The following is a 15,262-nucleotide window of genomic DNA, read 5'->3' as shown; positions in this document are numbered from 1 at the left end:
ACCACCCCAGGGGACTGGAGACGGGCATTGGGGGGGGGGAGTGGCGCAGGAGCCGAGGCTCACCGGTCGCTGCGGCTCACGTGGAGTGCTGGCGGAAGTGCTGCTGACTGCTTCCGCTCTCCTCCTCCCCACGGGAACCGGCTTGTGGGGGGGAGCTGGGGTTGGACTGGCTGGCTGTGCAGCACCCCGGGCGGGCGGGCGGGCGAAAGGTTACTGGGGGGGGATCTGCAGAAAGCGACCCCCCCCCGTGCTGAGCCCCCTTTTCCTGCGGGGTTAGACCATGGGCTGCGAGGTGCTGCATGCTCCTTTCTCAGCCTAATCAGCATGGAGGCTGCCCAGCAGCGTGTTCACATGACTACAGACGGAGCACCAGTCTGGAGCTCTCCGCTCCATGACGCTCTCACACAGGAACCCCTCACTCCTTCTCCCAAGGTCCCTGGAGAGACCTGCCTGACTCCAGCCTCTGTGGGAGGACACCCTCCGGCCACAAGCCACCAGGAAGGCGGCTGGGATCATGAGGCACACACAAACAGCGCCGCATTTGGTCACCTTTCTCTCCCCATTAGGCGTGGCGATGCGGAGAAGACTGATATTGTGCCTGGGAACCTGCTGAGAGGAGGAAGAGGAGGGGGAACCCGTTAGCACTCTCACTGTCAAAAGGCCTCTGCCGCTCACAAACACCTCCCCAGCCTCCAGCAGGCAAGGAGAGAAGTTCTCTCTCTGCAGGACCCCTCCGCTGCCAGACCCAGAGTGTGCAAAACAGTAGGAAGCTGAGCTGCCTGTCCCCCATTCCTCCTTGTGAGCTCCTGGCCTGGCCAGCACCTTCCCATACCTGCTTGTCCCTGGGCCAAAGCGCTATGATGCTCCTTGGCCTGTCTCTTCCCTATCTAGGCAACGTAAGGCCTTTCTAGAAGCACATCGCCATCGTCTGAACCAAGATCTTCGGTGTTGGCTTGGAGATCAGGACCAGGTGTCTCCTGGGGTGACGGCCCTTGTCACTTTTCTTCACCACTGGGTGAGTTCCCTACCTCCCACCGCATCTACTTGCCTGCATGGGATCTGCAGCCAGCAGTCCCCATCCAGGGGCTCAAGTCTGGATCAGGTTGCTAAGAGAGGAGAGCGGCGGGTGAGCAGACTTGGAGGAGAAGAAGGGCCACATAGGAAGAGCTGGGGCACCAGCAGAATATGTTTTTGTTCCTCACCGCGGTGATGGAGCATGTGGCATATTCCATGGAGCAGGCCACCAGCCGCCCTCTTCTACGCCTGCCCGATGGCATCCCCTGCCAGGGTCCCCACGGGCTGCTGGGCCTCCAGAACACTGTGGGGGGGGGGAGCCCTCTAAGCCAGCCAGAGCCTCCAGGCCACATGGAGGCAGATGTCAGCCCCAGCCCTGTCCCTGAGTCCCCCTCCCCAAGGCAGTGTGAGCAAGGGGATGTGAAGCTGAATTGAGTCCTACTGGCTCTCTCTTAGCCCTGGTCCACACTAGGGTGTTATTTCGAAATAACTCCCATTAGATCAAATTAATACGTGGACCGCCACCTCTATTGAGCCTGTACTTTTGACATAACGGGCCACTTATTTTGAAATCTGGACTCCTGCATTCCCTGGAGAAGAACACTAGTTGTGAAATAGTTATTATGGACGCTCGGGTACGGCTATTTTGAAAGAGCTCCTCCCCAGAGTCATTCGAACGAATTCCTCCGCAGGGCTTCCCGGGGGCTCAAAGTCTGAGGTAGAATGTCCCCATTAATGGAGCCTGCTTTGGACTCATTTCAAGGCTTCTCCGTGGTGGGGACACGCTCGTTCAATATTGTTAAACTAGGAGTGATTACATTGTATTTAGTTATTTTGAAACCGTTTCCTAGTGTGGACGTGGCCTTCCTGTGCCACCAGGGGGGTGGGTGGGTGGGTAAGCAAAGAGGGGCTGCTTCTAGCAATGAGGCACGCAGGCTGAAAAAATGAGGGGACATGCTCGTTTATTTCTGTAATATTCATCACACAGAAGGAAAGAGGGTAGGAAAGTCGTATTGTCACACACAGCACAAGCACCCCCACCCACGACTTAGGAATGAACACGCAATAAAAAGCTCCTGATTCTAAAGAACCATGCGGATTCCAACCTCTGGGAACATGGAGTACCACCATCAGCGTCAGTGCGGTTACTCCACATCTCCCCAGGGTGGGAACGAGACTGAGGCCTCGCCACTCGCCAGGAGTCTCTTTTCTCATCTCCTTTCCTTCCGAAAACCAGGACACACCCCGGTGAGATCCCGCAGAGGCGGGTACTCGTCAGGCAATAGCCAAGTCCACAATCTGTGCAGCACCCCTGTGGGCCCGATGGCAAGTGTGAAAGAGCGGGACACGGTTTTGGGTTGCAGGGACATTTGTGTGCACAAGACAAAGTCCCTCCTAGCACAATGGGCCCTGTGATATGACGTGATGGAGTCAACCTAGAGTGATGCCGTGTGAACACCGACGCACCAACGTGTCTGTATGAGAGTCTTAGTAACTCTGTCTCTGGTCTGTAACCAATTGGCTATGAACGTATCCCGCTATGTCACCAGGAAATACCCTATAGCTAGTTATCTGTCTAGTGAGCATCACATAGTAGCCACCCCCACACCTCCCTCCAGCTGTCTATCTGTTCATCTGTCATAACCTATTAATCTAGCATAAGATATTATATATGAATCTATTATCATAACCTATAATATATGAATGTATCTATCTAGCTTTATCGCTATTAACTATTGTATATTTATCCATCTAATAATCAAGTACTATCTAGCTCCTGACGTCCTCTCCCTCCCTCCATTCTTCCCTCCCTCTTGCTCTCCCATCCATCCATCTATCTATCTATCTATCTATCTATCTATCTATCTATCTATCTATCTATCTATCTATCTATCCCCACACACCCTATCTATCTATCTATCTATCTATCTATCTATCTATCTATCTATCTATCTATCTATCTATCCCCACACCCCCATCTCTCCCTCCCTCTCTCCCTCGGGTCATGTTACTAATTGGAGGGCGACATTCACAAAATGCCTTGGCTCCCAGCTGCCCTATTCCGCAGGGGAAGCCCAGCCACCGGGCCCCACTGGGATTCACCTGCCCCTCACTCAGCTGTGGCTGAAACCTGCCTTGTGTCAGGCGACACCTCAGTTCTGGTTTTAAGAGTCCCTGGGCCTTGGGCACTGGGCCGGGGGGATGGGGCTGCAGGACACAGGCCCTGAGGCAGAAATCTAGGTGCCTAGGAGATGCCCCGGCAACATTTTAGTTGCCTAGGGAATTCTGTGTTTTGTGACAGCTGAGCAAGAGTCTTGAGGTGCCAAAATCTGGGGTTTGGGCCCCTACAGGGCAGTTCGGTGCCTAAATCCCTTTGTGAATCTAACCCACTTTTCCCTACTACAGTTTGGTTCTGAATGCGCATGGTGTACAGCAGGGGTGGGCAAACACCAGCCTACGGCCGGATCGGATCTGCCAGGCCCCTCACTGGCGTATTTACCGGCGCCTCTGCAGGTACGGGGCTCACAGCTCCCATTGGTGGCAGATCACTGCTCCCGGCCAATGGGAGCTGCGGCCGCCCGTACCTGTGGAGGTGCAGTTAAATATAGTGACCGCGGCCCACCAGGGGCTAACCCCGGTGAACCGCCGCCAATGTATTGCCCACCCCTGGTGTATAGTGTCGTGTGTGAGTCAGGCAAAGATTTTTCTGTGTTTCGTGAACCAAAAAGAGAGGTGGTTTTAAAATCCCCTGGTGGGAGAAGACACAATCTTCTGGATCTGCTCCAGAATCTTGACCTTGTTTTCAGCCACATTCATCTTCGCCTTGTTGAGGAGTTCTTCCATCTCATGCCTTGTGTAGGACATACGAAGGGTGGGAAATGTGATTCCGGTCTTTGTAATTTCTTGTGGTCCTAGAAGAGGTGGGGAAGGGCAGAAGGGGGGAAAACAATGGTTTTGCTCACACATTTTTCCGGCACCCTAAAGCAAAGAATCAGACGCCTAAAGAGGAGGGGGGACTACATGGCCAACTCCTCGTGTTCCCATAGAATCACAGAAAAGTTGGGCTGAAAAGGAGCTTGGGGATAGCACAAATGGCCTGGTAGCACTTTATAGACTAACAAAACATGTCGATGGTGTGATGAACTTTCGTGGGCACAGCCCACTTCTTCAGATGACCGGAATTGGAGAACATTTCTGCTTGCCTAACCATAATCTGAAAGATCTGCCGGTGGCGGTCTTGTCACAGGACAGTTTCTCAAGCCAAATTCACAGAGAAAGCTTGGAATTACATAACATACAGAAATTCAATTCACATGCTAATGGATTTAATCGTGATTTAAACTGGAGGAGACTCTACCACTGAACGTGCTACCAGCTCTCTGAGTGGTATCTGTAGGGTAAACTGAGGCAGCCCTAAATGTGCTAGTAGGCCTCTAAACAGCATGACTCCATCCTAGGATTAGGCCTGTGAACACCGCAGTCAGGATAAGAGCTGCAGGCAGTGAAACGACCCTGGGCACCATAGCAACCACATTCTGAGACACTCGGACAGGATCTTAGTTAGCAACGTATCACATTTTGCTTAAGATAACATTCATAAAATTTGTTTAAACTGTCTTGCTTCACTCCTAGATAATAAGCCTGAGAACCAAGTGCTGAACCAACTCAAGGCCATGCCCACCTGCTATAGAAACATCATTATCTATGCAAACTAAAATGTTATTACTGGTTTGCTGACATGTTTTGGCATTTGAACAATAACCACCTGTATATTAATTAATGAGTTGTTACTTTGCAATGGGCAGAGATATTATGTAATCTGTAGTAGTTCTATTGGCTTATATGCTCATTTCGTCTTGCTGCTAGACCTATCAAATCATTTTTCCTCCATCCATCCACCTGCTGACTATATAATCTATTGTATGTGTTAATTAACCATTGTTCACCAGCGTAACCCCTGCGTTGACCAGAGTTATGAGTAGGAGATATGAAAACTCGAAATAAATAGGAGAAGGGAAGGGGGGGGGGAGAGGATGACGCTTTGTCATTCCCTGCGTAGGTCATTAGGGGGGATGCGCACAGGGAATGTCGGTGGAGTTGCCATTTGGATGCAGAGGAAAGTTGAATGTTACGGAATTTCCTCTTCTGTGACATTCAAAGGGAAAAAGAGGTCACGGTGGGTCAGTCTCCCTTAAATCACAGCCCGCAACCTAGCAAGGAGCAAGGTAAATATCCCTGCGTCCACACATCTCAAATCCACCCAGCCCCTTCCGGGACTCCAAGGGTATGTCAAGACTACATGGCTCAGTCCACGGAGCCATGTAGATGAGTTTACTAGACATAGGGAAATGAAACGGCGATTTAAATAATCGCTGCTTCATTTACATCAAAATGGCCGCCGCGCTGTGCTGATCAGCCGGTTGGTGGCACACAACGGTAGTCTGGACGCACCGTGGTCGACAAGGGAAGCCTTTGTCGACTGCCCTGTTAAACCTCATTTCACGAGGCATAATGGAGCAGTTGACAAAGGCTTCTGTTGTCGATTGCAGAGCATCCATCAGCCGGTGTATAATAAATCCTCCGCTTGTTTTCACCTGCATCCAGAGTGTCCTGGATTATTTCCAACAGTATCCTTCCTATTTTAGCAATCTATCTATTGACTTTGATCTTTATCTGCTTAGGATTAGCACCCATTCTCCAGATACTTAGGGTATGTCTAGACTACAGGGTTTTGTCGACAGAAGTTTTGTCGACAGATACTGTTGACAAAGCTTCTGTCGACAAAGAGCGTCTAGATTACAGCCAGTTCTGTCGACAAAGCAAACCGCTTTGTCGACATAACAGTGTGGATGTAAAGGACAGTGTAGATGCAATAATGCCTTCTATCGACAGAACTCTGTCAATAAAAGGCGTTATTCCTCGTAGAATGAGGTTTACATACGTCAACAAAACTGCTGAGTTTTGTCAACATTATGTTGACATAACTCAAAGGCAGTGTGGACACAGGTATAGTTTTGTAGACAAAAGTCCACTTTTGTCGACAAAACCCTGTAGTCTAGACACACCCCTAGAGAAAAAACAGGAAGGGGGTGGGAGACAAAGCGTCATCCTCTCCCCCCCTTCCCTTCTCCTATTTATTTTGAGTTTTCATATCTCCCACTCATAACTCTGGTCATCTGAAGAAGTGGGCTGTGCCCACGAAAGCTCATGATCCCATCCACATGTTTTGTTAGTCTAGAAAGTGCTACCAGACCTTTGGTTGTTTTTTTCTGTTACACACAAACTCTCTAAAATATGTTGGAGCTTCGGGGACTAGCCGAGTTGTCTGTCTGTGAGTCTGTCCAGCTGTCTGTGAGTCCGTATGTTCAAGAACTCTTCCTAAACGGTAAAAGCAAGGACCACCGCTTTTGGGATTCAGCTTCCTCTCATCCTAACTTAACGCAAGTTCAGGGTTGGGCTGAGCCAGGAAAATGGAAGTGCCTAGAATGGGAGTGTTTTCCCGAGCACAGAAAGGGAGGGCTCCGGGAGCAGGGACACTTTGCTCTGCAGTGACCCCTGGGGGCAGCAATTACAGGGGAGAGCCCCACCCCCTGCCCTCAGCCTCTCCTCGCCTCCCAGCCCCCTGCCCTGACTCCTGAACCCCCCCCCCTGCCGCTTAGCCTGCTACACCTCCCAGCCCCCTACCTTGACTCCAGCACTGACCCGTACCCTGACCCTCTGCCCTCAGTCCCTCCCAGCAATGAGCCACCTAAGTACAACCCATTTACCTGGACAGTTTTTTGTGTTGAAAAGCGGGAAGTGCATGACGGTGGGAGTACCCTTTCCTTCGAAGATGTAGCAACTGGAGGGGTTGGCTAGGTCCTTCATCACTTCTGGATCTATCGGGGGGAATGGGATCTGATTTTCCTCACAATACTTGGACGCCCTCTTGAGGGTCTGGGGAGGAAGGAAAAGGTATTTTATAACTAAGGGTATGTCTACACTACCACCCTAATAAGAACTAGGGTGGTAGTGTAGACATACCCTAACTAACTAACTAATGACCCTTTCCACTAATACAATATGACTCCGCTAATATGGCCAGGCTGAAGAATGAAGACTACATTTAATCTAAGACACACAAGCATCCCCAGGAGTGTTGAAGGAACTGACCGAGAGAGGATGTCCCATGGAAACTAGTCACAACCGATAGCCAGAACCATTATATAACCACACATCTACAATGGCTGTGGGATTCAAAACCTGTTAATGGCCCAGTCCCTGTTAAAACGTATCCCGTCGGTGCCTTTGAGAATGTCCACCCAAGGTGATGAGCGGAAATCAAGACCCAGGCGTCCAGATCCAAAAGCACCGCTTGGATTTTTTTCTCTGGTTTGATTTTTCTCAAACTCGCCCGTGGGGATGTTTGTGTGGGAGACGCCCAAGGCCGCAACGTGCTCTGGTACTGGAGCCACCCGAAGGAACCTGGAGTGTTGGTGAGTTTGGCTTGTTGGAACTGAACGATCCTTTCTGCTCCTTGGCTCTGTAGCTACCACTGGAAATTAAAACATGGCCAAGCCGAAGGGCTACCGGGTAGGTCATTAGGGGGGATGCGCACAGGGAATGTCGGTGGAGTTGCCATTTGGATGCAGAGGAAAGTTGAATGTTACGGAATTTCCTCTTCTGTGACATTCAAAGGGAAAAAGAGGTCACGGTGGGTCAGTCTCCCTTAACTCACAGCCCACAACCTAGCAAGGAGCCAGGTAAATATCCCTGCATCCACACATCTCAAATCCACCCAGCCCCTTCCGGGACTCCAAGGGTATGTCAAGACTACATGGCTCAGTCCACAGAGCCATGTAGATGAGTTTACTAGACATAGGGAAATGAAACAGCGATTTAAATAATCGCTGCTTCATTTACATCAAAATGGCCGCCGCACTGTGCTGATCAGCCGGTTGGTGGCACACAACGGTAGTCTGGACGCACCGTGGTCGACAAGGGAAGCCTTTGTCGACTGCCCTGTTAAACCTCATTTCACGAGGCATAATGGAGCAGTTGACAAAGGCTTCCGTTGTCGATTGCAGAGCATCCAGACTGCCCCGCTGTGCCGCCAAACAGCTGACCGGCACAGCGCAGTGGCCATTTTGATGTAAATGAAGCGGTGATTATTTAAATCGATGCTTCAGTTCCCTATGTCTAGTAAACTCATCTACATGACTCTGTCAATGGAGCCATGTAGTCTAGACATACCCTAAGTTGCTGTTGGTAAGAAGAGTGCAGCCTCCTCGAGTCACGGCTGACGGGCTGTGTCCCCAGGTTCTGCTCGATCCTGGGTCAGGTGTTGGGGCAGTATCACGTCAATCGTGGAAGTTACCTCAAATGATCCGTCGATGGAGAAGTCGAAGGAGAGGATCAGTCCCACGTGCCTGGCGGGGCGCAGGACCAGGGGGTAGGCGCAGTTGTTAGCCACGCCAGCGTCGATCAAGTTGAAGACTTCACGCTTGTCCAAGCCATCGGCATGGACATTGCCTGCGAAAAAAGGCCCCATGTCTTGATTTAGGCCTTCGGTGACTTGCTTGAGGCCGGCATCTGCCATGCCTGGTTTCAAAGGTACCAAAGGGGCCAATCAGCTCCGAGTGGGATGTTCTCAGGCACGGTCAGGAGTAAGGACCAGCAGCTACCTGCTTCTATGCTGGCCAACCGCCGGCCATTTGGCTTTTGACTCCAGCTTGAACCCTCCGCTAAGGATACCTGCTGTAGCCACTAGGCATGACTCCTGTCCCAACCTTTCCCATCCTGGTCACTGACAGGCGTCTAATTCCAAGTGGAAAGACTGGGAGTTAGGAGCTGAACCGGCTCGGATGCTCATGTAAGTACCAAGGTGTGAGAACCGCGAGGAAGTGGCGGGGCCCAAGGACACAGAGCGAGGTGAAGTAGGAATTGCAAAAGTGCCCAGGGTCCAGACTGGTAGAGGGCTTTAGGCACTGCTGTGCTTAGTGCCTAGGGGTATGTCTGCACTACAAAGTTAATTCAAAATAACAGCCGTTATTTCAATTTAACTTTAATAGCATCTACACAGGCAAACCGCTCTTTCAAAATAAATTCAAAATAGCGGAGCGCTTAATTCAAATTTGGTAAACCTCGTTCTACGAGGAGTAACGCCAAATTCAAAATAGCTATTAAGTGCCACTCTGGGCACAACCAGGAAAACTTACTCTCCGGAGCCATTAAAGGGGTAGACCCTGGCCACAGTGCCTGTGCCAGCTCCAAGCCTGCCAGCCCAGAGCCAGCAGTGGCCACCCGGGCCCCTGACCTAGTGACCCCAAAACAGGAGCCCGCAAGCCACTGGCAGCCAGCCCTCCACCGCTCCCCAGGAGCAGTCTGCCAGCTCCCAGGAGCCTGCCAGGGGCTGGAGAAGGCGGGCGCCTTCCTGGTCCAGGGTGGAGATCATGGACCTTATTCATGTTTGGGGGGATGCTCCCAATGTCCATGATCTCCGCACTAGATGGAGGAATGTGTTTGTCTATGGCAGGAGAGCTGCCAGCCTGGCCTCCAAAGGCCACATGGGAACCCAGGAGCAGGTTTGCATGAAAGTCAAGTTGGTCTGGCAAGACCCCCAACCCTGAGCACTGAGCTTCCCCTCCCCCTTCTTCCCCTTGCTTCCCCCTTCCAGCTCCCTCCTCCCAGGTTTCCCCCTCCTCCTTCCACCCTCTCTCTTCTCCTCTCCCATCTCCTTTTCCCAATCTCCCCAGAGGTCCATCTCCCCCCCCCCCCCAGTTTTGTTCAATAAACCCAGTTTCTATTTTTGAACATACGTGTCTTTTGTTTGACATCAGGAAGGGGGCTAGGGAGGGGTAAGTGGAAGGACATGAGGGAGGAATGGGGCACGAGCCCCCGGTGGGGAGGACCGGGGAGATTCTGAGGGCTCCTCGGGTTGCACGCTGTCCTGCAGGGCCTCCTGGATCCTGACAGCCCCCCGATGGACCCCCGGATGGCAGCCTGCAGCAAGACCCCACGAGACACACCAGTGTGACCAGGGGCAGCTCTGGCTCCATGTGGCCGAGTGCTGTGGTGTCCCGAGTGCGGGCGCTCAGGGCACTCCAAGCCAGGACTGCTTTGCTGTCCCTCATCGAGGTACACAAGCAAGCGGGGAACCCTGAGAACTGTCTGTGCGGGGTGGGGGTCGGGTCCCTTTAAGCATGGAGCTCAGTTGGCCTCAAGCAGCAGCCCCACACACTAAGTCCCAACCTGGTTCCGGCCAGCCTTAACTTTGGTTCATGGTCCACTCAGTGTGGACGTGCTATTTCAAAATAGTTTTTGTGTATAGAGGTGTTATTTCGAATTAGCTTAATTCGAATTAAGTTAATTTGAAATAGTGCTGTAGTGTAGACATACCCGAAGAGATTTAGGAGCCTAATCACAATATTTTTCTGAAGGTGTTTAGGCACTTGGAAGTCAAAATCTCATTGCCAATCTGTATTTCTAAATCAGTCAGGCAACGCCGAACACAGCCGTCCCTAAGTACCTTCGACAATCTGGGCCTAGGTGTCCAAATCCCGATAACGCCAAGTGTCTATTGGCATCTTGTTCTTGAAACTCCTCAGCTCCAAGATTCAGAAACTGGCTCGTTCGCTTTTGGCAAAACAAAGCAAACGACAACTCCTGTTCCGCTCAGTTCCATGGGGAGTCACTTTGACATACTTCTCATGAACACGCAGAACGGAAACGGGAGCGGGTCAAACACTATCTGCTGTGACCACACACACAAAAGGAGCTGCGGTTTCCAAGTTGTTTCAATTCCACCTTTCACTTCCTGTTTTTATGAAAATAGTGCAAGATTTCAATCCAAACCTCTCCCACAATAACCACAAGATTGGGGGGGTTTGTTGGTGAAAATGTGACTCTTAGGAAATGATCTTTTAGAATAACTAAAATATTGTTTTTGGCAAACTTGGCCCAGGTGTCTCCTCTGCACAGACAGGGGTGGGCGCCTTGCGACCCTTCTCATAAAGCAGACTGATTCCAATTCCACCCCAGCGCCCAGCAAGCGGAGAGGGGTTACTGGAAACCAGCAAAACCAAACACTCAGCAAAGGGGGGTGGAACCGAAGGCAGAGATGATCGTTTCCTGCCCCGTTTAGACACGTTCTTGCGCTGTGGAGACAGCCCACGCCGGGGGCAACTGTTGTAGCTCTAACAACCCTACTCTGGGACAGAGGGAAGCTCACTTCCTTTTCCACCTCCGCTCACCAGCTGATACATGGGAATGAGAACAGGGATCGGTCTGCAGGAAATCCACAGCTGTCACCGGGCACTTGGTCACAAGGGCAGAGGATGGGGAGTACAAATGGGACAATTTGGGAAAATTTTCATTCCCATTATACAGTATAGCCACCCCTCCCCCACCCCCACCCTCTGCTGCCCCCTAGTGCCCATTATACAGTATAGCCGCCCCTTCCCCACCCACCCTCTGCTGCCCCCTAGTGCCCATTATACAGTATAGCCACCCCTTCCCCGCCCACCCTCTGCTGCCCCCTAGTGCCCATTATACAGTATAGCCACCCCTTCCCCACCCACCCTCTGCTGCCCCCTAGTGCCCATTATACAGTATAGCCACCCCTTCCCCGCCCACCCTCTGCTGCCCCCTAGTGCCCATTATACAGTATAGCCACCCCTCCCCCACCCACCCTCTGCTGCCCCCTAGTGCCCATTATACAGTATAGCCACCCCTTCCCCTCCCACCCTCTGCTGCCCCCTAGTGCCCATTATACAGTATAGCCGCCCCTTCCCCGCCCCACCCTCTGCTGCCCCCTAGTGCCCATTATACAGTATAGCCGCCCCTTCCCCACTCCACCCTCTGCTGCCCCCTAGTGCCCATTATACAGTATAGCCGCCCCTTCCCCTCCCCACCCTCTGCTGCCCCCTAGTGCCCGCTATACAGTATAGCCGCCCCTTCCCCACCCACCCTCTGCTGCCCCCTAGTGCCCATTATACAGTATAGCCGCCCCTTCCCCAACCCACCCTGTGCTGCCCCCTAGTGCCCATTATACAGTATAGCTGCCCCTTCCCCACCCACCCTCTGCTGCCCCCTAGTGCCCATTATACAGTATAGCCGCCCCTTCCCCACCCCACCCTCTGCTGCACTAGTGCCCGTTATACACTATAACCGCCTCTTCCCTACTCCCAGTCTCTGGGGTGTGGAACGACCTTGACCGATAACGGTTACTTACCAGTTTGATACAGAAAGTTGTTGGTGATTCCCCATGTCCAGTTATCGTAACAGGTCTTCAATTTTTCTAAAAAGTTTGTGCGTCTAGTGACAAATCCTGGTGAGGAAAGAACAATCGTTGTGGCAACTAACGCAGAACACATGTGGGTGGAAATGTGGGGAGGAATCTGTGGACACATCCCGCCTTTCCTGCCCCTGCATTGGGTGTTCGTGTGGGTGGGGATGGGGATGGGCTTTCATTGATCCTACGGGGTCAGCAACCTTTCCAAAGAGCCAAGCCGAGCCTGAACTTATTTTCTTCTACTTCCTGATCTGCGCACCATTGATACTCGTTAAGGTTCATGATTGAGGAGCAACATGTACCTGGGAACAGGGCTGCTATGAGGGACCTTTCAGTCTGGAAAAGCGATGGGGATAGGATAGAGGTCTGTAAAATCATGAGTGGTGTGGAGAAAGTGAATAAGGAAAATTATTTAGAATCAGAGGATCAGAGAACACTAGGACTGGAAGGGACCTTGAGAGGCCATCAAGTCCAGTCCCCTGCCCTCATGGCAGGATCAAATCCTGTCTAGACCATCCCTGATAGACATTTATCTAACCTGCTCTTAAATATCTCCAGAGATGGAGATTCCACAACCTCCCTGGGCAATTTATTCCAGTGTTTCACCACCCTGACAGCCAGGAAGTTTTTCCTAATGTCCAACCTAAACCTCCCTCGCTGCAGTTTAAGCCCATTGCTTCTTGTTCTATCCCCAGAGGCCAAGATGAACAAGTTTTCTCCCTCCTCCTTATGACACCCTATTTACTTTTTCCCATAACGTAAGAAAGAGGCATCACCCAATGACATGAATAGGTAGCAGGTTTAAAACAAACCAAAGGAAGATTTTCTTCATGGGCACCATGAGATCCTTTTTCTTTCCTGTTTGCTACAGCACACTGAGTGGAAGTTTTGCAGGACTAGCCAGAAGTTCTCCAAGGTCTCTTTCAGGCTGTGACTAGACTTCAGAGAGAAGTCAGAATAAGATATACCCATTGTGAACCACAATTTGCATATCTTCTCCCGCTTTTTTTCCAAAAGAGTAATACCGGTTGCCAAAAGGATACGTCCACTTTTTTCTAAACTGTTCCAAAAATGTTGACTTGTTCCTTGGAAGTGGTAGAGCGTTTCTGGAAATAGCTCTGCAGTGAAGACATAGCCTTATTGTGGAGTTGGGATTGTGTATATATTCCCATCATATAAGGACTAGAGGACACCAAATTAAATTAATGGGCAGCAGGTTTAAAACTAATAAAAGAAAGTTCTTCACACAGCGTGTAGTCAACCTATGGAACTCCTTGCCAGAGGAGGCTGTGAAGGTGAGGACTATAAGGGTATGTCTAGACTGCAGGGTTTTGTTGACAGAAGTTTTGTCAACAGATACTGTCGACAAAGCTTCTGTCGACAAAGAGCGTCTAGACTACATTCAGTTCTGTCGACAAAGCAAGCCGCTTTGCCGACATAACAGTGTGGACGCAAAGGACAGTTTTGATGCAATAATGCCTTCTATCGACAGAACTCTGTCAACAAAAGGCGTTATTCCTCGTAAAATGAGGTTTACCAGCGTCAACAAAACTGCTGAGTTCTGTCGATGTTATGTCGACAGAACTCAGCGGTAGTGTAGACGCAGGTTTAGTTTTGTCAACTAAAGTCCACTTTTGTCGACAAAACCCTGTAGTCTAGACACACCCTAAGGCTATGTCTAGACTGCAGGCTTCTTTCGAAAGAGGCTCTTTCGAAAGCATCTTTCGAAAGAGCCTCTTTCGAAAGATCGCGTCTAGACTTCAGGCGGATCTTTCGAAAGAGCAATCCGCTTTTTCAAAAGAGAGCACCCAGCGAGTCTGGATGCTCTCTTTCGAGGAAGCCCTATTTACATTGAAGAACGCCTTCTTTCGAAAGAGGAACTTTCGAAAGAAGGCGTTCTTCCTCGTGAAACGAGGTTTACCGCCATCGAAAGAAAAGCCGCGTTCTTTCGAAATTATTTTGAAAGAACGCGGCTTGAGTCTGGACGCAGGGGAAGTTTTTTCGGGAAAAGGCTACTCTTCCCGAAAAAACCCCTGAGTCTGGACACAGCCTAAGAGTTTAAAGAGAAGCTAGATAATTTCATGGATGTTAGGTCCATAAAAGGCTATTAGCCAGGGGATAAAATGGTGTCCCTGGCCTCTGTTTGTCAGAGGCTGGAGAGGGATGGCAGGAGACAAATCGCTTGATCATTGTCTTCGGTCCACCCTCTCTGGGGCACCTGGTGCTGGCCACTGTCGGTAGACAGGATACTGGGCTAGATGGACCTTTAGTCTGACCCAGTACGGCCGTTCTTATGTTATTATGTTCTTCAGTTTCACAACGTGCATTTATTTGCAATTATCATCGTCAAATTTCTTTGATTATTTTGCTACCCCATTACACAGGTTAGTGAAATCCCCCTCAAATCTTTCCAGTCTGATTTTGACTTAACTATCATTTTTTTTCGTCTTCAAGTTTTGTCATTTCACTTTTTCCTTTTCTCCAGATGCTTTATGATGATGTTGAAGTGCCCTGATCCAGATCTCTGGAGGATAAACCTTAGTTATCTTGCTCCATTGAGAAAGCTGCCTAGTTATTCCTAGTCTCGTCATATAGATCAAGAAAGATGTGGAGAAACTGGAGAAGGTCCAGAGAAAAGCAACAAAAATGGCTGGCCCTGGCTAGGAGGGAAGACTAAAAGAGTTGGGCTTCTTTAGTTTAGAAAGGCGAATACCGAGGGGGGACATGCTAGCAGTTTTCAAGTATCTAAAAGGGTGTCACAAGGAGGAGGAAGAAAAATTGTTCTCTTTGGCCTCTGATGACAGGACAAGAAGCAATGGGCTTGAACTGCAGCAAGGGAGGTTTAGGTTGGACATTAGGGAAAACTTCCTGCCTGTCAGGGTGGTGAAACACTGGAATAAATTGCAAGGGAGGTTGTGGAATCCCCATCTCTGGAGATATTTAAGAGCAGGTTGGACAGACACCTGTCAGGGGTGG

The 15,262-nt window shown here is 50.5% G+C and overlaps 1 protein-coding gene across 2 annotated transcripts in view; it reads right to left on the bottom strand.

Annotated features, from left to right (window-relative positions):
* Positions 1–1,959: 1,959 nt before the first annotated feature.
* The window catches only part of LOC102451624 (cytosolic phospholipase A2 gamma-like), a 30,475-nt gene continuing 17,172 nt past the window's right edge, over positions 1,960–15,262 (bottom strand). For both annotated transcript variants that reach the window (XM_075911817.2, XM_075911816.2), the window contains exons 11-14: positions 12,227–12,322; positions 8,372–8,526; positions 6,783–6,951; positions 1,960–3,926 (exon numbers count right to left, since the gene is read on the bottom strand). In XM_075911817.2, the coding sequence (XP_075767932.2) occupies positions 3,754–3,926; positions 6,783–6,951; positions 8,372–8,526; positions 12,227–12,322 (593 nt within the window). In that variant the 3' untranslated portion in view covers positions 1,960–3,753. The remainder of the gene's footprint in view (positions 3,927–6,782; positions 6,952–8,371; positions 8,527–12,226; positions 12,323–15,262) is intronic.

This window comes from Pelodiscus sinensis, chromosome 30 (assembly GCF_052426305.1).
Source record: "Pelodiscus sinensis isolate ZL-2025 chromosome 30, ASM5242630v1, whole genome shotgun sequence".
Lineage (NCBI taxonomy): Eukaryota > Metazoa > Chordata > Testudines > Trionychidae > Pelodiscus > Pelodiscus sinensis.
Note: the sequence above shows the minus strand (reverse complement) of the source record. Positions and strands in the feature narration are given on the sequence as shown.